This window comes from Tetranychus urticae, chromosome 2 (genome assembly GCF_039701765.1).
Source record: "Tetranychus urticae isolate SD_2017Ah chromosome 2, NJAU_TeUrti_SD_1.0, whole genome shotgun sequence".
In the NCBI taxonomy this organism is placed as follows: domain Eukaryota; kingdom Metazoa; phylum Arthropoda; class Arachnida; order Trombidiformes; family Tetranychidae; genus Tetranychus; species Tetranychus urticae.
In genome coordinates, this window is record NC_142959.1 from 21156138 (window position 1) to 21179950 (window position 23813).

The window sequence follows — 23813 nt, forward strand, 5'->3', positions numbered from 1 at the left end:
TACCATTTACAAGCGTTTCTTTTTTGCATTCTCATCTAATGATACACTCGATAAACTTATTCAATTGTTTGGAAATGATATTCAATCTTTTATTTTGAAAGTTTTCTGTTGTTTTTGATGTTATAATGATTGGTGTGGTTGAAACACTCAATTTGTTTGTTGGGAAAACTCTTAGATTCATTTTTATTTGCTGCTAAATGCATTGGTTTAATGTCTAATGCAAAAGAAAGTATCTTTCGTTTTGTAAGCTTTGCTGCAAATTGAAAAGCGCTCAGAGTTCTGTATTGGTAGTGGCAACTTGCGTCTGACGATGTTAAGTTATAATCAAGTTACTATTTGACTTGAGTGACAGTATTATTGATTTTCAAATATTAGGTTAAATAAAAGCGATTGAAGCTGCTTGTCATCAATTGATTCATTAAATAGTTTTGAGAACCATGTTTTGGGTGCATTTGCAAGTGCATTGATCTCAGGTTGAAAGTCAAAAAGACTCGCCAGTCCAAACTGAACGAAATTTGGTTTTGATTGAATATTTTCTGCTAAAGCTATTATCCATTAGTTTATTCTTATGCATGGACTCAACTGTGTTGAGCCATAAAATCACATTTATTGTTACCAAGAGAGTGAAATAGCGTAAAGTTGAACAACTAAGCTACTGGTAATATAACTGCATATAACATGCTGGACAGTCTTTCGTGTTGTGATTTCCATCACTGATCTTGTCACAAAACAATTGTAGTCAATTCAATGTGCAATTAACCTTAGTTCAATTCCAGCTTGCTTATAAATCCAGTCAAACTCGATGAATTAACACTAATTTTTAGCAAACAATTGCAAAGAGATTCGATCTTTGGGCTTACATTCCATCAGCTAATCGCGACTACTGTTGATCGATTGCTTCCATTCAACACCAATTAGCCTTTAAAGTTTACTCAAACCTTGCATTTACAAGTAACTTCTAACCTTTCCTTTCGACCAGGAATCGAGTTTAAAATTCATTCAAAAGATCAAACTGACATTTCCTCAGTTTGTTTCTGGTCCTTTCTTTTTACCTGTGATCATATTTCATGTACAAAAGCCATTAAATTAATCACTGCTCAACAGACTTCATAACTTTCCTCAAATTTCAATTAACATTAAACACTTTTCATTCGCCATAAACTGTGCAAAACATGTTTAAAAGTAAATATTGACATTAAATGAGTTAACATTTCCTCTTTAAATTGAATTGACAATCACAATTAGCCATTATAAATAAGTGGCACAATATTTCATGAAAAAAATTAAAATTTCAAACTTCTTTTGATGACTTTAATGCAAACAAATCAATTGAAGTAAAACTAAGAAACAAAAGCAAAACCGAAAGGCCATTTGTAAAGACTTGAAATATTATCATCAAGTTGAGAAGGGAACAAAAGTTTCAACTTGATAATATCATTAATCATTTGAATAAGAAATTTATTTTGGAAACTTTGATTTTGGAATATTTTACCATTCAAAAGTTGAAAGTAAACATGAAATATTGCACAAAATGTTACAAATTGAACAAAATGAGGCACAAAAGAAACACAAATTGCCATAAATATTGTATATTCAAACCAATTACAATAATCAATAGAAAAGGAAAATCCATTTTTTACAAAACACAATTAACATTTTCTCGTTGTAAACAATAAATCAATTGAACACTTTGTTGGTTCAACTAAATTACAATCTAACGTGACTTTTGTACATTTCAAAGTGAAATCAAATTAATCATCGAAATGGTATTTTGCTTTACAGTTTTGTATTTTATTTACATTTAGATTCATTTGAATAAAAAGAAGAGCTTTTTACTTCTCGAAAAGTTGTCTTCCATTGACCATTTACAAAGGTTTATCATCATAATTATTGTTATTACTGCGATTCCTATTGGGATTGGTCTTGGTCAAGTTTATGGAAAACCTTTTCGCACTTGTTCGAACTCACCTTTTCAATCAAAATCAATATCTAACCGTAATTATAGCGTCTTAAAGCATTCTGATTAACTTGAATGGATCTTTGTTCATCTATTATGTTGCTTTGTTTCGCTCAACTTCTTATAATGCTTGAAAGGCTCAAGACTCATGAAAGAAGAACATGGTGAGAGAAAAAAGGCTCAGTTGAAAAGGAAATTGAAGTTAACTTGTAACAACATAAGGCTATTATCAGTTCATATATTTTCATTATTATCTTCATGTTATTTTTTCTCTCGCTTTATTCTTCTTTCAGCCTTTTCTTTGGCGATCCTGAAATTGTTTGAAAAGAGCAAATTGAGGCAAACTGACCTTTGAAGCTCAAGATGCACACTACTTTGTTCATCAATAATGTTGATCATCAATTTGAATGAGAAAACATTCGCTAAATTATAATATATATCAATGACTTCCTTCAAAGTTTCATTAGCAAAGAAAAAGTCAAATTTTATCATTCCACTCGAGTTCCGGTTTCATTCCCATCCAATATTTTAGATCAACATACATTATTTTATCCATTTCACACAAAGTTCCACTCTATCTTTGTTCCATTTCTCATGTCCGATCATAACACTGAAAGACAAATACTTTTCCAGTTTGAAATCTCAGTGAATTGTCTTTTCTTCCTTTTCCGTTCTTCCAACAAAGCAAACAGCCGCTCAGAATACGCTACTTTAGTTCGAGCTGCAATTATGAACAGAATGAAGGATGTTCAAAGCCTCCATCTCTAAAGTCAATGTCAGAAGCATTCCTAAACTCAATATTTCATTTCGATATTTGTAAAGCATTGTAAATCAACAGATCTTAACATTTACAAACGTAAATCTAAACAGTTTTAACCACTTTGCTATGATTTGCAATGTACAAAACTTGACTGAAATTGAGTTCAGTTTAAACGTAAAGGCTCTCAAATGCAAGCATAATGAAATGGATCTTCAGTAAAAAAGAGGAAAACGATTGTTGAAATCGTTGAAACTATCCAAATGAAACTTGAACAATTAAGAACAAAATAAATCAACAACTTCAGCCACGAGCTTCAAAAAGAGTTGCCAAAGTTGCGTGCTTTTTGTTTTTGCAAGTTTTTGCATCTTAAATGGAACAGTAAAATTAGTTGAAAATTGAAAACAAACCACAAAAGTTGAATCGATATACTAATTGCATTTTGTTTCTTTCTAGTCGAGCAATTAAGACAAACCAAGATGTTCACATGGAAACTCCTTGGACTAATTTGTTTTACAACGATTTCTGGGGAACTCCATTAACTCACAGTGGTTCCCATAAATCATATCGACCTTTAACCGTATTAACCTTTCGCTTAAACTATTACTGGCATCAATTGAACCCCTCTGGTTACCATTGGGTTAACGTGATTCTTCACTCTCTGGTCAGCCTGCTCTTTGCCCACCTAACAACCTTCATCTTTCCCCACGACACTGCCTCTTGTCTCACCTCTAGTCTATTATTTTCAAGTCATCCCATTCACACTGAAGCTGTTGCAGGAATAGTTGGTCGAGCTGATTTATTGGCTGCCTTATTCTTTACCTTTTCATTGATAACTTACATTCGCTATTGTTATCTAGCTGATCACATTAATCAGCCAACAATTGTTTCCTCACCAAAATGGACAAAATCATTGGTTAACCATTCAAGTCACTTCTATCTGTACACATCGTTAATTACCGCAGCATGTTCAATGTTATCCAAAGAATATGGAATCACAGTTCTCGCAGTTTCTGCCCTTTATCACATTGCAATTCACCATAAATTAGCTTCTCATCACACAATTAAAAACTTGTCAACCCTTCTAACAGAGGTAAGAATAACTTTAACAATTGTTCAATTCCCAGATTGAAACATTTTCCAAGCTCATTTCCTCATTGATCAACTTTAATTCCCTTCAACTTGTGTTAACCCTTTTCACCCATCAAATCACCACTAAATGTTTCCTAATTAAATAACAAAAACAAATTGATTCAAATTAATTTCACGGCTAATTAGGAAAGATTAAACTTTTCGCTCTTCTATTTTTACAAAAGCAACTTTTCCCACTTTTAACCTGTTTTGCATAAAAAGTGATTCCAACAAATCACCACTTTTCAAGTAAACTAATTGAATCACACAGTTTAAACCTTTTGTTCACTTGACTCTTTAATTAATAATGATGTTAACGAAACAACAAATTGAACCAAAAGAGAAAACTTGAAATTTGATGAATTTTATTGAACTTGTGGAAACGAAAAAGTTTCCTCAGATAAATAAAATTCTTGCAAACAAAATGTTCAACTGAACAAACCACTTGTAAAAAATGCCAATGATAATGTTGAGTCTAAATGTGAAAAAATGGTTAAAATAGCAAGTAGTTTAATCCGATTAGGAAGATGAAACCTTAGCAAAGGAATTATCGTTTACTTTTTTCAGTTCAATTTAATAATAAATTTCAACTGGGAGTGAGAAACTATCAAAAGCAAAATTTTCCTTTAAACTTTTTTCCTCTTTTCCCATTCAGCAAACTTTTATTCCAAAAAGATATTTTTATTAATACTTTATTCTTGAATATTGATAAGTTGAAAATTAAACGTTATTATCTTTATTCTGAACATTATCATTAAACTTTCATTGTAATGGAAGAAATTGAAAAAGAAAAACAATTTCAAGGAAAAAATGACTTTTGAAAATGAAGTGAAAAGCAATCAACTTGAAAATGTTGACAAACACGTTTGCATCAAAAATGATAGTAAACTGTTTATCGTCGAGTTGAGCCTTTCTGCCAAAGGTTATCAATGAATTATTGGTTCATTAAAAGGTAAACTTGTTACTTCTTCAGCTATTATGCTTAATATGCTTAGCATGCTGGCTTTTATTGAAAAGATTTGCTGGGAGTGAAAACTCCGAGTTTTCCCTTTTTCTTTCTTCTCTTTTTTGCTATTATAATTGATAAAGGGTTGGTGATGAAACTGATAATGATAATGATGAGCGTCTATTGAATGATCATTTGGATTCAGGTGGAAGCAGAAAAAGATTATGATTGATACAAATTGAAAGGAAGCAAAAGAAACAAATAAAAGTGAGAAATGATAACAATAACAGGCAAGATGCTTTATAATCTAATGACAATGTTTCAGTTTCAATGTTACCTTATCATCTAACTTATCATTTTGACATCAATTTTGCTCTTTTCCCATCATCATGTTCTTACTCATCATCATCATCCAATTTCTGAAACTTATATCTCGTCTTCTTGTTCGTCTTTTTTTCTCTCTTTCACTTGTCATTGAGAACTTTTTTTCTTCTTCTTCTTCTGCAGTGAAAAAGATGAGGATGAAGAAAAGTGATGAGACATCAGCATCAATTGGTTTATTTCTTTCTCAGACAACTAATGAGACGAAAACGAAGCCATTTTCTGTGTGTGTTTCTCTCTTTCTTCTTCTTCTTCTTTTCCATGTTATAACTTTTCATCCCTTCTTCCATCATCAGTAGCATTTGTAGCATCTTTTTCTTTCTCTTTTTGCTCAATCGGTTTGTGATAAATATAATGATAATAATAAAAAGGAGGAGATCAAGATGGTTGATAATGCTGATAGATTGTGTTCAATGTGTGTCAACTGCCACTCAATCGATTCATTTTTGTCTTTCCATTTGATTGCAGTGGAAAACGTTTGCTTGTCAAATTAAATGTTCAGTCTTGTTGGTGAAAAGAGTCGAAGAGGAGAAAAAATGGTTCTTCCATGATAATGGGTATAATGACAATGATGATGGGTTTGATGGTGAAAAAGGTGGATTTTAATGAACTAAATATCATTGATATGAAGCAACATCTAAAAAGGTCTTCACTCTTTAAAACTTTTGTAAACTTGAAACATTTTTTGCTTCTCTGTAAATAGTAAAAAAGATCGTGAGTTTTGCTCTTTTGTTGAAACTTATTTGACAATCTTGACAGAGACAATGTTCAATCTTTCATGATAATTTATTTGTTTCATTAAATTAAATTGACTCGAGTCAATTGAGAAAGTTGGAGTTAAAGTAATTCCAACTTATTCACACAAAGTTGAACTTATGCTCAACTCACTTCATTGAGCTATAATCAACGAGTTTAGTTGACTGATTGAGACTCATTATTGGTTCATCTCAATCGCTATTAGTTGAAATTTAACTTGAGTGAATCTTCAGAAATGATAAATCTTTTTTAAATGCACTTGCGAATCGTGAAGTTTTCAGTTTTTACTCGAAACTTTTCTCAACTTAAATCATCGAAATTTTCATTCCTAAACAGTTTATTGAGATTTTAATGTTGATGGTTTTTCAATGAAGCTTGACTTGAATTTTCATTCACTTTCAAGTGATCAACTGTTCAATTAGTGACTTGATAAACTCATCACTGGTTCATCTCAACATGAAATGTCAAACAAGACGAAAAACAAATTTCTCAAGTAATGCAATTCTAGCCATTTAATAGTGTATTAGTTGAGTATAAAAATGAAAGTTCATCTATCAACTGAACCTCAGAAACACAAGTCAGCATTTTTCTCTTCTCTTTCCTTCTCTCACCATCTTCATCATCCCTTGCCATCATCTTCATCATCTTTTCTTCTATTGACAATTAAATAATAGGAAAATAATTTTCCAATATTAATCGATTACTTTGACAACAAGTGAACAACAAAAACACTGAAAAGCAAACAAAGTTAATACTTTTTTTATTTTGCCGTTTATTAATTGATTTGTAATCATCTTTTGGCCCAAAAACAAAAACAAACATTAATATTGTAAAAGAAAGGATAAAATAAATTGATCTCAATTGATAATAACAACACACATTAGATATTAACACTAATCATAATAATAGTAATAAAGTTATCAAGATAATTGTTTTTCTCATTTCGCTTTTTCTTCTTCTTCTTCTTTTATCCATTTTGACAGGCAAAATATTCTGGTCTCCGTGAAGGTCTATTTCATCTAATAGCAAGTGCCATTCTCTTGATAACCTTTCGCCTTTACATTATGGGCTTAAGCACACCTCACTTTTCACCGGCCGATAATCCAGCCGCTGAATCGAGCTCTTTCTTTACTCGAACTTTTACCTTTCTCTATTTGCCAGTCATTAATTTTAACCTGCTTTTGCATCCTCGTTGGTTATCCTTTGACTGGTCAATGGAATCCATTCCTTTGGTTAAACATGCAACCGATTCGAGAAATTTAATCTCACTATTGTTCTATTCATTTTGTGCTCTTTTCACACTCAAATTGTACAAACATCAATCTCAATGGGCAGACTTTCAGTCCACTTTATCTTCACACCAAGGATCAAGTTCATCCCATGAAACTGATTCAGTCAACAATGCTAATTATCCTTTTGCTCAGTCAAAGTTTTACGGCAAAAGTAAAATGAGATTTCCATCAAAGAATCAGATAAATAGTGATCACTGGTTAACTCAATCCTGTGAGACTGATCATTATGTAAACAGTGAATTTCGCTGTTCTTCAGATTGGCCATTGTTCGCCAATGGTTCAAATGATGGTAACAATCCCGTGCCTCGTCCTTCATCTTCTTCATCTTCATCATCGTCCTCTTGTTCTGCTAATGATTTTGATGGTAATCCATTTGATTCCAAACTAATAATGATGATAAGCTCATCTAGCAAACTCAATTCCATTCCATCATCAATTCCTTCTTCTTCTTCTTCTTCTTCATCATCTTCCTGTTCATCTCAATATCATCATCGATCATCACATTCAACTTCAATTGATTGTCTAACAATATCCTGGTCACTATTAATAATTCCTTTCATCCCAGCAACCAATTTACTTTTCTATGTTGGCTTTGTTGTCGCTGAACGAATACTTGTCATACCTTCAATGGGATTCTCCCTTTTAATCACACTCGGCTTTAATTATCTTCTTAAACACCTAACAATTAGATACTCAATCAACCGTAAATACCTTTACTCAATACTGGCACTTCTCATTGTCACCTTTTCCTTGCGCACTGTGCAGCGAAACAAAGATTGGAACTCTGAAGAAGACCTTTATCGTTCTGGGATCCCCATTAATCCACCAAAAGGTATCATTAAACTTCTTAAAAACTCAAAAAACATGATCGACGAAAATCGTTTCAAACTAAAAACTTCTGTCAAAACTTCCAGATAACTTGTCAGATAACTTCCAAAACCAATGAACCTCTCAATCTAAACTTGAAATACTAATAATCATTAGCATATTCAGTTTCAATCCTAGTTGAACCACTTTCAACTTTTGGTAAAGTTTCTTTTTCGACGAATTTCAGAATTCTGTTCAATCTTCTCAGATAACAGTTTAGATAGTTTTCTCGGTTATGTTATAAAAGAAAGAATAAATTGCTTGAAAACATTAGCAGAACTATTATTAACATTGAATGTTGAACTCATTTTCTTGCAGCTTACGGTAATTTGGGAAACATTTTAAGCAACAAAGGAAACAAAGTTGATGCAGAAATGGCTTACCGTAAGGCATTGACTTATCGGTCCAACATGGCTGATGTACATTACAACTTGTAAGTGATTAAAGTTTCAAATAATTTCAATTAAAGACAAGAGCAGACAGTTTAACATGATGATTATTCCGACGATGATTGCGATGAAAATGCTAATGATTTGGTAAATGTCAATTTATCCCATTTGTGGTCATTATCATCAATTAAATTGATTGAACCTTTACCACACCCTTTTGGTTTTCTTCTTCTTGTTGTTCTCGTTCAAGATGATCATCACATAATCATTAATTCAATTGAATCTTGAACCGTATTTGCCTTTTCCAATTTGTTTACTTTTCATCGAAAAAAAAACAAAATCTTGTTTATCTTCCAAATCAATCTCAATGACATTCCCAATGTTTTTCAAGTTACCCAAGTTTGATTCCTATTATTGTTCAGTAATCATTTTACTCTCACTGATAATGTAAACTCATTATCTTCTAAACAATTGATTCTCATTAGTGAAACAAATTTCACTCCAATGATTCCCAATGACTTTTCCCATTTTCTTATTCTTACCCTTTTCCCATCTTACATTTGCATCCCTCATTTCCCATGTTTCACCATTCAACCAGGGGAAAAGTCAAAGAAAAAAAGAACATGATAAAGTTGAAAAGATTTCCAATGGAAGCAGAAGAGTAAAGCAAATCAACTAATTTACATTGGTAAACACGAAAAAGCTCATTAACACAATCAATTCTCAGTTTATCACTTAAAACACACTAATTCCGTTGATATTTGTGTCTCTTCCAGAAGAAGAAGCAAAAACCTTGAAATTTGTGATTAACAATGTAAATGTTTCTGCTTTATTAATCAAATTGTATTACATTGTTTTTGTTTTGTTGCACCAAAATAAGCCCAAAAGAAAGTGATAAAACTCATGAGATTCAGTGTGTTTACAACCAATATTCAATAAGGTTAATTATTTTCATCCAATGCATCCAAACCCAATAACAATGCAACTAAACAAATATAATAACTTGTTAGCCAAACAAGTTTAATCAGAAATCCATAGTTTCCCTGGTTCACCGAGTTTTCCTCATTTTCATATTTATCTTTATTTTCTGGTACAACTTCAGATGGTCATCTCTAGTTTCCAGGTGACAAATTAGCTTGACCATCTTTTTGCTCGCCCTTCATTTGTCTTCATCCTGTCCCTTTCATCTCATCAGGTTAACATGAAAACCTTGTTCGCTTCTCAACTGTTTTACATCACTGCATTCACAATTGTCTTTCAATATCAACAAAAGCTACATGAATGATGATCATGATTGTCACTCTCATCTCAAGCCATTTTCTTCATCATCTTACCTATTCAAAAATTTTCATCAATTCCACTTCACTTCACCTCATGTTTACCCTTTTCTCCTCATCTTCCAGTTCCATGAACAGTTTTTGTATTTTCATCATTTCCACCGTTAATTGACATTCCTTTGCTCACAGGAAACCCAACATTTTACCCTTAATTTTCATACAACATAGACTGGAATAATTTTCCCATGAGGTTATTAAAAAGATCTCAAGATGAAAACACTTTTTTTTCGTTTTTTCTCATCTTCTCTTCTTCTTCGTTTATGAAGATAAAAGGTTACTCAAGAATATGCTCTTAAATAACTTGCCTCATCATCATGCCCTTCATCTTCACTCCCATAGAAATCAATATCAACTTTTTTTCTTCTTCCGAAGCTTTAAAGGCTCAAACCTAAGCTAAGCTCATGTTTTGGTAAAGATAAAAAAGTACAAGGATTGACATTTAGCTTGACATACAAGTCAAATGCTAAAAGATGATAAACATGATTACATTCATGCACTCTTGCTTCACTCAGTAAAATCTTTCAACATTTCAAAAAAAAGACAAAAAAGTAAATATTCACAGATTCGAAATGATCACTTTGTTCGAAAAAAAATTCTTGAGTTTTGAAAATGTTGCTATCAATTGCGAGGTTGAATTATCGTCTTTTAGCTCAATTCATTTGTTGACTTGGATTCGTCCAAACTACTTACAGGCTAATAAGATGTTTCATTGTGTAAACATTGACCATAAAATTGAACTTGAAGGCTCTTGAATCACTTGACAGTTTAATTTGATTTAATGAACAACTTGTAATCAAATTTTCTAATGCAATTGAGGAAACAAAAATTGTAATCAATTTAATTGTCCGATGAGTGTAGGGAGAGAAAGAAATGAAAAGACGATTTCAATCGAATCCAGTCGAGTAAAAATCGAATCTCTTTTATAGATTCAAAATGAAATTTTCAAAGTAAAAGCTTATCTTGGGTTTACCTTTGAAGTAAGTTTCATTGAGACAAAGAATGAGATTGAAAAAAGTATAAATAATCCTTGGAATGGGATTCTTCATCTTCTCATCATCGCCCTCTTCATCGAAACCTTTACCTTAAGCCTTTTCCTTCTTCATCAATCTGATCATCATCTTCTCGTTTCCAAGGTAATTGAGCTAATCTTAATTAAATTGATTCAAATTGATTACACCAATCATTCTCTTTCCAACGTTTTCCAAGTTTAACCAATCTTGATCCAACCTTTATCTCATTCCCAGAATAAAAGGTTAACTCAACCTTTTTTCACACACTTTACGCTGAGAGAAGCACATTTTTTTCCCTCTAAAATTGATTCCCAGTGCTGTTGGAGAATCCATGACAATGGCGAAAAAAAGAGTTTTTCTGCTTCAATTTTTTTCTCCCTTCACTTGTTCACCTTCATGAACAATACATATTGATACTTTTATTGACAAGGAAAATGTTACAAGAATCAAGATGAACACAAGGTTGAGAGTAAAATGAATGAAAACACAAATAATGACAGTGAGACAAGGTGAGGGAAAAAAATGTTCAACAAATACATTGATATACAGTTTTCACTCCCAGTGACTGGGAGTAAAAAAAGTTGAGAAAAAATCTTTTTTTCCTTTCCATTCTTTTCAATTCTGTTAACCACAAAAGGTGTTAACTTTTTTTCCTCCTAATCGCTCTTGATATCTTGAAGTACAATCAACTGTAATTAACCCATGATCAACATCAATCGTTATCCAAGACTTTAGTTACATTCCAATGAAGTAAATTGATAAAGTGGATTAAGAAGGGAAAATATTTTTCAACAATAAATCACTCGAATGAGTTGGAAGTACATTTGTTGAATTTAAAAGACAAAAACTTGTTGAGCAAAAGTTGAAAGCCTCGAGTGAAAAACATTTTGTCCTCGAGTAAGAATAAAATATTCATAAGGTAGATCATGAAAACTTTGAAACACTTCCTGTAAACAAATGATGATGAACATTGTGTTTATTCAGCTGGAGAAAATGTTGAACTGAATTTATCAGAGAAAATAGTTGATCGAAAACGAGTTGAAAATTTGCTATCATTGGCCATCATCAGGGCCATCATCATCATCGTAATCGCTTTCATTTTATTTTTACTTTTCACAATAAGAGTTGAAAATCTGGAAAAGAGATAAAAAAAGCGAATGAATTGAATGACCATTGAAATGGATTCCCAGAAGGATGCTACATGTACATGTGTGAAACTGAATTCAGATGACTCAGTACCAATTGTCCATCAACATTAGCAAGTCTTTCTTTCCTCAACAATAACATCACCAAAAGCAAATACAGTTTCACAGAATCTTTACACTTCTTTTTTTCTTCTTCTTTTCCTTTTTTTCCTCATCTTCTGATTCTCTGAGGAAATTAAGGTGTCAGTTTGTTCCCATGTTAAACAAGCTAAACACTGAATAGCGATACTCATGTAACTCTCATGAATCTTGAATAATATTCAACTGGAAAAATCGATAACTTTTCTTCCCTTTTTCTGGTCAATTAATGATTTTTGCATAAAAAAAAATGTTTTCATCTTTTGACCACAAAAAATGGTTTGTTCATTTTACTTGTGTCAATGAATAACCTTTCATGATTTAAGCGTAATTGTTGTTCATTATTTTTGTTATTGTTTCAAGTATTTACATTTTCATTTTACTCGTTTTGTTTGATCAACAATTTACATCTTTTTTTGTTGCCCTCTTGTTGTTGCTCTCTGTCTGCATTATTTACACATTTATCCTGTTTTATGGTTTAACCTGGAAAATGATAATTTAATTATTTGTTCACTTGGAATTGCAAATTGAATTAATTTGATTAAATGTAAATTATGTGTACCACAATAAATGTACCATAAAAATTGAAGTTTAACCATGTTATTTGTGTGTTAACATTGACATAAGCAACTTTCAGAAGCTGATTGTTCAAATCTCTTTTCATCAACTGATCCAACAACTAACCATTCAACATTCACTGACTTTTTTTATCACATAAACAACATTTACTTTTGCTATCAAATAAATAATTTTAGTTTATTCAATCCATTTAAATAACCATTTGAAACGAATACTTCATCTGAAACTTTTGTCACTAAAATTTCTTTCAACATGTTTCACCACAATGAACAACTCATAAATCGCCAATAACGTCTTCTGATTCGTCAAATGAATTACGATAAATTGACTCATATCTTTATCTATCAATCCAACATGAGTTTCTCATTGTCTGAGTTTCTTCGAAAATTTCATTTGAAATTATTTACTGATCGCATAGAATCGATAAGTTTATCAATATTAATGTGACTTCCCTGTTCATTGGAGTTTTTAATTTTGATGTCAAGACATTGAAATACCAAAATAGACTTCATCGATGTTTTGATTTTTCATTAAGAATTTTTCTTCTAATTCAGAATTTTATATTTGCAATCGACAGAATTAAGATTCAATTTTAAAGCTTTTAATCTGTTATTTGCTGTTAAATCGACGAGTTTAAGTTTGAAAAGTTTCTCTCTTCGATTTTCATTATTGTAATCTTTTTCAGCCTCGAATTTTTTATCAAACTTTTTCCCTGAAAAAATTTGAATAAAAAAGCGTCTTACAAGTTGATATGCAATAACAATAAACAAGTTTAATCTATTTTATCCTTTTCTTTCAAAAATTAGCACTCATTATAATTGCAAATGAAGATGAACTGAATTGATGAAATTGAATAAGAGAACAACATTTAATCACATTAATCATGTTAACCAAGCAATTATTGAGCCAATATTTCAATCAATTTCACCCTGTTTGGGTGAAAACATGAATACCGAATGATGACTTGAGTAAAGAGAAACGAGAAGAAACTTTCAATTTATTTTTCGATTGAAATGAACAATTTGAAAGAGAATCTGAAAAAAAGTAAAAACTTTTCATGCTCCATTCTATTTCCTCTTTTCCTTTTGTTTCTCTTGAAATGAAGAGACGAAAATTTTGGACAAAATGCTCAGATTTAAAGTAAATTATCTAAAGGTCACTTATGGTGCAAGATAATAACAGAAACGAGGTCAATTTAGATTGACTTGAGAATGTTGAGAGAAAATGTATTTCAAAGAATATGAACAACATGATTGACCAGGAAATTTTTGGCCAAGAAAAAGATGAACAGATGAGACTATTGTTATATCCATTCTCATCATTTTTATCCTTCGACTGAACAAAAAACTCATGAATGTTAGACTGCAACTCCCAGCAGTAGGCAGTCGGAGGATAGTTTTTTTTAAAAAAAAGTTACCCAAGAGATGCATTAAGAAGAAGATGGAAAAGAAAATGGTTTAAGAAGAAAAAAAATGTTGACTTTTCTTTTGCTCTCTTTATGTGTGTGTCTTGATGATGCATAAGATGATAATGAATAGAGCAAGAGGATAAAAAATATCATGAAACGAGTTATTCAGAAAAACATTTCTGGTCATTTTCCAGGTTAAACTGTAATGTCTTTTTTGGTTTCCCTTCCAACAGCAATATCAATGAATAAAGCTTACATTTGGCTGTTTCGTTCAACCTTCCATTATTATTAAAATGGAATCAATTTCCAAAAATTTCATTTTCTTTTATTGTCCTTCTATTTACACCAAATTATTTCAAACATTTTTCTCATTCAGCCTTCTGTTAATCTGTCGATTACAGTCATTGGCTTTTTTTCTCGAATCCAATTTTCTCCTTTATTGGCTGAAGAAAAGTTGAATCAAATTTTTCAATTTTTCCTCCTCATCATCATCATTACCAACTTTTACTTATGTTAAGGTGTTGCCCAGTTTGTGGCTATTCTCTGTCCAAACATCATTATTATCACATGATAATGTCTCAATCTCTTTGCCTTCAATTTTTATCCATTCAATTGTCTAATGGACTGAACTTTCTTGTCACTCCCAGTTTCTCGTCCATTTCATCATTGGACAGTTAACACTGAAATTTGCTCATTCAACTGCAATTTCAAATTTGATTTACATTTGAAATTATTTTGAAGAAAACTTTCAGACAACCACAAAAAATTGAATATCGTTTTGATTGTCATTAGACATTCCAATAAAAACTCTTCGACTTGTCGATAATATTCATGATTCTTGGATCAATCATTTCTCATCGCAAAGACATAAAATTTTCTCTCTCATAAATAATCAATCCAACATTCATTTTCTGAACTTTTCATTAAATGTTCATTAAAACAAAAGATTTTCATTTTACAATCCAACCAACTTTCGACAATATAGTTATAAGAATTTCGAGATTTCCTTTTCTATGAAAAGTGACTCAGTTTCTTCTCTTTATTTGTTTACATGTATTTTTAAGATTCTTAGAAATTCGCTTAAACTGAATCTTGAAAATGAAACTTAGACTAATCTATAAAGTCTGTAATGAACGAATCTAATTGATCGTGTAAAAGACAAACTCTGTTCATTGAGAGAAATGAAATCAAAAGATAAATTAGTTTGAAACAAGCTAATAACTCTCAACTACTTTTCCTTGTCAAAGCAATCAACTATCAATCCTGATTCAATCCATCAAAAGAACGCCAAATGCAGTTGAATGAAACATGGCAAAAGCGCAAATTTGTTTACAAAAATATATCATTTCTCGTTTCACAGCATTTTGTTTGCTGAAACAACGTAAAAGTTTGAAAAGTTTACTGAAAATATCAAATTACTATGCAACATCTTTAGACTGGTTGTCAGAGTGTTTCATTGATATAACCAATAATAACGGATGAATTATGAAGAAAATTTCATTTCATTTTCTTTTGAAAAACTTGTGTTTGTCTGGTTGTTCCCATTCAATGTTTTTTACTTATTAGAATGAGAATGTTGATGAAAGAAAGGAGGAGAAGGATGAGAATGAGAAGACAAATGAAGAGAAACAGGATCCATCAAAAGCACACAAAACTCCAAGTTGTCTACCATTTTTAAGACATAATCTCACAAACCATTTGGTAATATTATTATACAGTTAAAGCCCATATTTGATAACCTGTCAAGCGCACGATTCATGTTATATATTTTTACTTGAATAAACTTGCAATATTACAATTTGTCTTCATTTCTCATCCCTCATCATGATGATGACAATTTGCATGGAAGGCAAGAAGAAGAGCAAAAGAAATGAAAATTTTAAACTTAAATATCAAAATGAAGGGAAAGAATGAAAATGAAAAGATAATTACATTAATCTGAATTGAAAATCAATTTAACTTGCATTGAAATGTTCACTTTCAACACTTTTTCCCTTCTCATTACTGAGCAAAACAAAAGACGAAAAATTCACTCCCAGTTGCATTCCCAGGTGAATGGTCATGAATAGTGAATCCTCCCTGAGCTAAACTTGGAATGTTGAATTCAATATTAATTATAGTTGTTCCAATCTTCCCAATTCACACTCCAAAGGATAATAAGGTTTTTTATTTGGTTAAACATCTTTTGTTTAAACATAACAAGTAAAATATCATTTTCAAGATATTATCATAACCTTTTGTGATAAACCCATTTTCATCATTTAAACATTTGATTATCTTAATATTTTGTTCGCCTTTCTTTTCATGCTCTTTTGTTTCACCTTCATCGCCATTATCATATTCAATGAAATGAATAAGCAAAAGAAAAGTTTTCTCATTGCGTGATTGAATAGATTGATTATCATTTAATGGTTAAATTTTTATCGCTATTAGAGTAATAATCAGTTGAATGTGTGTCTTCAATTTGCAAAATGGTTCAACATTTGGAATAACAATTTTTGTCACTTGCCTTTAAATTGATTGTCACTGTGAATATCAATAACATCATTTTCAGTTCATTTCAGTTAAGATAAAGTAACTTGCTTAATGTTGCAATTATTACATGGAAACACTTCGACAAATTATAGCCATTAATATTGTTTCTTATTTGCTATTCAAGTCACACGGAACTTCAGATGATTTCTCGATATTTGACTTTCAATTTTGAATTGACCTTTAAATGTTTTAAAATATACTTTTGAGAAAATGGAATTTTTTCATTTTCTTTTCATGATTCGTTCCATTATCAGGCGTTACGGTCGAGTCAGTTGATGTTCACCTTTCATTATGTGATAATGAATTTTCTAAATGAATTCAGAGAAAGTTTCGTGTAAAATTTTTCTTCATTTTTCTCTTTGAATGTGAAACATTTTGATTAGTGATGCAAGTGATAATGAGCATGAAAATTTGCCTCAATCAATGAGTTCGTCTTTTGTTGTTTATTGTCTCGCATTTTGTATCATTTGGTTTATTGTGTTAATGACCCATTAAATGGTCAAACTAATATTATAAGATAATCATTGATTCAGATGGTGTCAATTTGTTACTCAATAACAGCATCATGAATCAATTGATTCCTTAATGATTCCCAATCATCCAATCAACCATTAACAATGTCAAACTCAATTTTACGTAACAATAAAGATTGATAATGAAAAGCTTAACCAATTGAGTCTTTCAAAGGAAAAACAAAACAAAAAAAACGCAAAAATTCAAATAAACTTTTCCTTGGAAATAAATTTCACTCCCAGTCTAATGGTTAAGATAATGGATTAAATAATGAATCATTTTTCTAGTGGATTTTGTTTTATCGACACATTTCCTTGATTTCATGTTTCTCACTAATTTAATAAAAATTGCGATCAAAATGTTTTCCCTTTTGTTGGCGGTTTCTTTTGCTTCTTATTTGGTTTATGAAAGTGAAATTGAGGCTGAAAGGGAAGCAACAAAGTTTAACATTTTTTCTTGGAATATAAAAGTTTTTCTTATTCTTTGCAATTTCACTTTTGTTATACTTAGTATCCAATTGCTGTTGCACAAACACTGAGAATATGAACAATTCCTTTTGACAGCTTCCAATATATCAAATCATTGACGTTACATTGGATGAGGGAAGAAGAAGGAAACAAAACTGATTCTTGAAAGTTAAATGTTTCAGCTTAAATTTTCTGGAAAATCTTAACAAATTGCCTTCAATATTTCAAACTCTATCGACAGGAAAAGTCTCATACATCATTCCTGTTTCCCTCATTGGCTTGTACTGGTCTAGCATTTTTCATCATCATTGTCTTTATCATTCATCCTTGTTGCTCGTTTTTACTTTGATGTTTTTTTATTTCTTTTTAATCTAACTTTTGCTCTTTTTTGTGTTTCTCTTTTTGCTTCATTCAGAGGTATTTTACTTCAAGATCAGGGTCGTTACCATGAAGCCTTACAGAGTTATACGTTTGCTGTTAAATTTAGACCTCGCCTGGCTTTGGCTTACCTCAACATGGGCTTGGTGTTGACTCGGTTAGGTCGCAAGTCAGAGGCTATAAAAGTGTATCAACATTGTACTCGTCTGGATGGGTCTGGCTTGAAGGATCCCAAGACTCATGAGTCGACCAAAATTTCTGCCTACTTTAACTTGGGTCAACTGTATACAGATGAGGGTCACCATGAGGAGGCAATTAAAGTGTTCAAAGAGGCAATTGAACAAATGCCGGCCCATTATCAGGCTCAATCCTTGTTCAACATGCTTGGTGAAGTTTATTATAAACTGGGTCGATATCCGGAAGCTGAAAAGTGGTACAAGCAAGCTTTGACCATTAAAAAAGATCATGTGCCAGCTCATTTAACCTATGCCAAGTTACTAGCCAAATGGAATAGACCGGAAGAAGCAAAACAATGGTTCCTTAAGGCGGAAATGTTAGCTCCAAACGATTCAAGTGTTTATCAACATTACGGTGAGATTTTCATTCTCATTTACATTAACCAAAAATAAAGTGTTTACTTTTCACTTTTCACAACACAACTAGCCATTTTCAGCATCAATAGACGACACTTGTCGCTGATGAGTTTGAGTGTAAAGTCAATTGCAATTGAAAATGGATCAAAATTGAGAAATTTGTTTGATTTCAGGAATTTTTTTCAAAACCAAATCAGCTTCTTAACCCGAAATGGATCTTTCAATTATTTCATTTTTGTACATTTTTCTCATTCTGACGATGGTTTTCATCAAGAATTTTGGTCTTTTCGATGTCGATTGTTTCCAGTAAAAAATTACTTTGATCATGATCTGATGCTTGTATAGTTGAAACTCTTGACAATCTTTACAATAACAATGCAGAATAACCTGAAGATAAAAGGTTGAGTTGACCAGACTTTAAATAAATAATGTTTCAATCAATAAAGTGCTATCTAAGTAAAGGCTGTTTTTGATCAAAGGCTTTAGCTTTTCTTCCCTGACAAGCCTATTCCTTATCGCATTAATAATGCAAAACAACCCAATGATTCAACTTAAACTTGGAGTCAGTCAAGTCAACCAGTTAAACTTTGAGTCTTTTGAGTCCATGAGCCTGGATAAAAGTGGACATTTATTGTTCATCCCAATAACCTTTGACTAACTTTACATTTTCCAGTTGGCTTAACCAGATGAGATTTAATGCATCAAATGGCCAACAGATTAAAAATTAATGTTTAATTATTGTGGGCTTAAAAAGAGGTTAGATAATCCAATTAATTAGCAGGAATTAACATTATCCAACCATTTACAAACATTTCTGGTCTTTTCCTCATCGCTTTTCTGATCAATTTTTTTCCCTCAAACAATTCACTGAACCTAAGCTTTTGTTCAACCCAACGAAGCAAAAAAGTCGAACCAACAACAGCAAAAAAAAGAGGTTCAACATATTGCGGTTAATTAGTTGATTATGGAGCAAAAAATGCTATTAATAGCAAAACAGGGAAAAAACAGAATTAATCTGGTCGAGATAATAGAAAAAAAATGTTAAAGTTTAGGTCATTATCGTTATTAACCATTTTTTACTCGACTGATCGACAATTTGATTTATGAACCATTATTTGGGAATCCATCACAATGTTCATCAAAGCATCGAAAGGCAAACCTGAAAGAAACCCAATGTTGGTTTAGTTGTCATTTCAAGTGGATTGAGTGTCTAGGTGAATCGGTTAAAGTTATGATTAAAAATGAAAGGTAAGGAAATTGAAGGTAAAATGATTGGAGAAACTGTGAAAGTTCATTATGATTATTAAATTTTTACCTCCCAAGCAATGATTATGATAATGGTGGCAATAACCATATCAAGACCCAACCTATTACTTATTAGGTACTCAAATAAATTAGTTTCACTCACAATATTAACTTCATCATCATTACTGTGCGAGAAAAAAAGTTAACCCAAAGAAAAGCGGAGAAAAAAGTTGATCGTGAAAATTTGATTATAAATTAGCTTGAAATTTTAATCACTTCAAGACTTAATTTATTTGTTTCAATTATATTGTCACTAAATATCAAACATTGTTGCCATTTTAAGGAACTCATTCAGGATAACTTGAGTGAATAATGGAAATTGCAGTCTACATTAATCTTGCATTAATCATTTATAATTAATTTGATCAACTTGGATGAGCTTCTTTAATGTTTCTTGTCTTTGATAGGAATATTTAGAACGGAAAAAGAACCATATTTCTTGCAACATTTTCAGTTATCAGTTGATTGGAATGATATTAAATGATTAAATGCAATGACATTAAACATTAATTAATCACAATCAACCACGAATTTGAAAAGAATGACAATTTTCATTTCAACCTTTTCTGATGAAATTTCAAGATTTAGATTTAGATTAATAATAACTTTTGACAGGAAAAAGTAGAATAGTTTTGAAAACTTTAATATTCAGTTACAATGAAAGTTCAAAAAATGGATTCAAAAATTTTCATATTTATCCTGAAAAGTTGAGAATTTTACTTTGAAATATCATTGGAATCCAAAAAATGTTGATTAGTTTTCGAAGATCGAAAACTTTTCTAAATTGAATTGAAATCCAGTCTGAAATGTGGTTTCTATTTAAAAGTAAATCCTAAAACTTGGAAAACTTTCAAATCCAACAGAAAATTCAAAGTTGATATCGTCTTAAACCAGGTAAAGACCAAGCAATTGATTGTGAAAATCGCCAATTCAAACTGATTTCCTTGCAATAATCATTTGCCAGACATTATGAGTTGAAATGGAATAAATTTTTTCTTTGAAAAGTTCGAAGATTGAACAAAATTAATAAAACAAGTTGATGAAATTGATTTACATTTCCGATAAGCTGAAGTCGAGTTTGGTTTTGAAAGTCGCATTAATCTTTGAAAAGTTTTTTCCTCACAACTGGAAATGGTTAACCTGAACTTAGAAAGTTAATCCAAGAACAAGGCTGCTTTTGAATGATGATTAATTGATTGCAGTTAAATTTTAATTTTCATCTCTTTTTTCATGCGATTCTGTTGATGATATTAAATTTATTGCAAAGCCTTTTTTTCCTGTTGCATTTTTAATGAAATATTAAACAAAAAAGAAGCAGTGAAACAACATCAATTTTGCAGAGTAAACCAACTTTTCCATGCTTTTCCAAAGCCTTTTTACATTTTTACATAATAATTGTAACCTGGAAAATGGAAAGTGCAAAAAGCGAAGAGAAAAAAAAGCTGAAAAGATACAAAATGAACTTAGCTGAATAATATGATATGGAAAAAAGAAGATAAACAAAGAGAAGAAGAAAAAAGATAAACTCGAGAGTGAAGATCATTATTTTTTATTCTTAACCATATTCATTATAATACCTTTACTCGTCATCATTCTGTTCAATCCTTTTCTCTTCTTTAACCTTTCATTTTCTGGTTTAAATTTCATTCTTGAATCTGTTCAAAGTTGATCAACTTGATCAGCTCTATTGATTGATTTGGTGAAACTTGATTTCACTTCTTAATTACTGTTTACCCGACTCTTGAACGTGTTTTCCAACTCATCCAATACTTGAGATAATTCAAGTGATTCTCTTGAATTTTTGATCATTCAAATTTACATGTTGACATTATTCTTGGTTAACTCTTGAGAAGTTTTTTTTCACCTTTTCTTCCATTTTCATATCATATTACAAGCTCCCTTCTGAGTCACTCAATGAATCAACTGAAACCTTTTGTTCTCCTCTCTTCTTCCTCATCATCATTCGCATCTTCCCTTTTCTCATCTTCTGTTGTACAACTCAATTGAATTTGGTGAATAGTTTGATATAAGGAAGGAAAATGCTGATTCAAACAAAATCATCATTTACCTTATTGATACACATAAAAATGGTTTGAAAATTTTACTTCAAAATCTGCCTTTTCTCAATTCTCAAGCAAAAATTTCATTCATTTCTTTTCTTCTTCTTCTTTCCTGCTTTCATGGGTAATCTCATTTTCTTGCAAACAGATTTATCTTTTTTCCATCTAACTTGGCTTTTTGCTTGTTCCTCATCATGGAAACCCTTTTTACTCAATATAATACCATTAAAGGAAATGAAAATAATGATGATGATAATAATAATACTTTTAGCTTGAATACACACATTTGTCTCTTTCAACTTTCACCTGAAATCGGACAAAATTTACTCTCAAAAGCCATTTAACCCTTTTACCAGAAAAGGGCAAATTTCTCATTTCTCTTTTTTAATGCAATAAAACTATTGAATAAAAAGTGGAAAGGAAGAGTAAACTTTGATAAAAAAATGAACTTTACTGATCATTTTCTGTTTTCCAATTTACAGGTCAATTTTTGGCTGAACATGGTAACTTTGATGAAGCAGCCGATTGTTTGGTTAAAGCAGCTCATTTGTCACCCAATGATTATGAGATCGTCTTTGGAGCAGCCAATATACTTCGTCAGGCTGGACGCAATCAACTGGCTGAACGGTATTACAAGGAGGCAGTCAGGCTTAGACCCAATGAGGTTACAAGCCACATGAATCTTGGTGCCATGCTTCACGTAAATGGTAAACTGGACGAGGCCGAGTCAAGCTATTTAACTGCACTTAAACTTAAACCTGATGATCAGTTAACCCAGAGCAATCTTGCCAAGTTGAGGCATTTGTTGAGTTCAAGGCGTTCAATTGGAAGCTAATATTGTAAATAACTAAAATTGTTTATCTCATGAATTTCATTGAACTCGCCAAATGTTATGAAAATTTGCAACAGTCAAACTTTGAACGCACTCAGTCAATACAAAATAAAATTGATAATTTAATTAACGCAACAAGCAAATAAATTGAATTAGATTTAAATGTCATTTTAAATTTTTCTTAATAAAATGAATTTCAAACTAATTTTTTCTCTCAATTTATCGAGTTTTACTCAAATTTTCAATTTTCAGGCACAATAAGTATAATAACCTGTGGGGAAAAAGTTTGAGACTTTTTGGTTTTTTTCTTATATCTCGTAAGATAATGGCTGAATTTTTTTGAAAATTCAACATGACATAGTTGGATAGTGTGGCTTTGATACCTGAAAAATGCAAAATTCAAAAAACAAAGGTCACTCCACAATCATCGTTCAAACTATGTAGAGAAAAAAAATGTTCAAAAAATTCTCTTTTATACATGTTAAACTCTCATAGACAGAAACCAATTTTTGAGACTAATTCATACTTGGTTGGATATTTGGTTGAATAACCTATTATTCAAAATTGAATATCTTTCAAACGACTTATCCGAATTTTTTCGATCATACCTAAACTGAAAGGTCTTGAAGAGTTGCATCAGTTGATGTATTTTTTAAGCTACATCGAGTGTTGTTCATGGGGTTATTCACGAAACCAGTTTAACATGTATAAAAAAGAATTTTTTGAACATTTTTTTCTCTACCTAGTTTGAACGATGATTTTGGAGTGACCTTTGTTTTTTGAATTTTGCATTTTTCAGGTATCAAAGCCACACTATCCAACTATGTCATGTTGAATTTTCAAAAAAATTCAGCCATTATCTTACGAGATATAAGAAAAAAACCAAAAAGTCTCAAACTTTTTCCCCACAGGTTATAAGTTGGTTTATTGTTAACAAAACTGTGTTCAATATGCACTTTGCATTGGACGTCGATTCATTAATGTTAACGATTTACAATCAATGATTGAATTTTTGACTGAGAAGATTAAATTAGGTT

General features: G+C 31.2%; 1 protein-coding gene across 1 annotated transcript in view; it reads left to right on the plus strand.

Moving 5' to 3' along the window:
• Positions 1-22981, plus strand: part of LOC107371400 (protein O-mannosyl-transferase TMTC2) — a 45253-nt gene extending 22272 nt beyond the window's left edge. The window contains exons 2-6 of the mRNA XM_015939468.3: positions 3171-3807; positions 6912-8052; positions 8406-8520; positions 18024-18577; positions 22427-22981. Coding sequence (XP_015794954.2) covers positions 3171-3807; positions 6912-8052; positions 8406-8520; positions 18024-18577; positions 22427-22779 — 2800 coding nt within the window. The 3' untranslated portion in view covers positions 22780-22981. The remainder of the gene's footprint in view (positions 1-3170; positions 3808-6911; positions 8053-8405; positions 8521-18023; positions 18578-22426) is intronic.
• Positions 22982-23813: the final 832 nt, after the last annotated feature.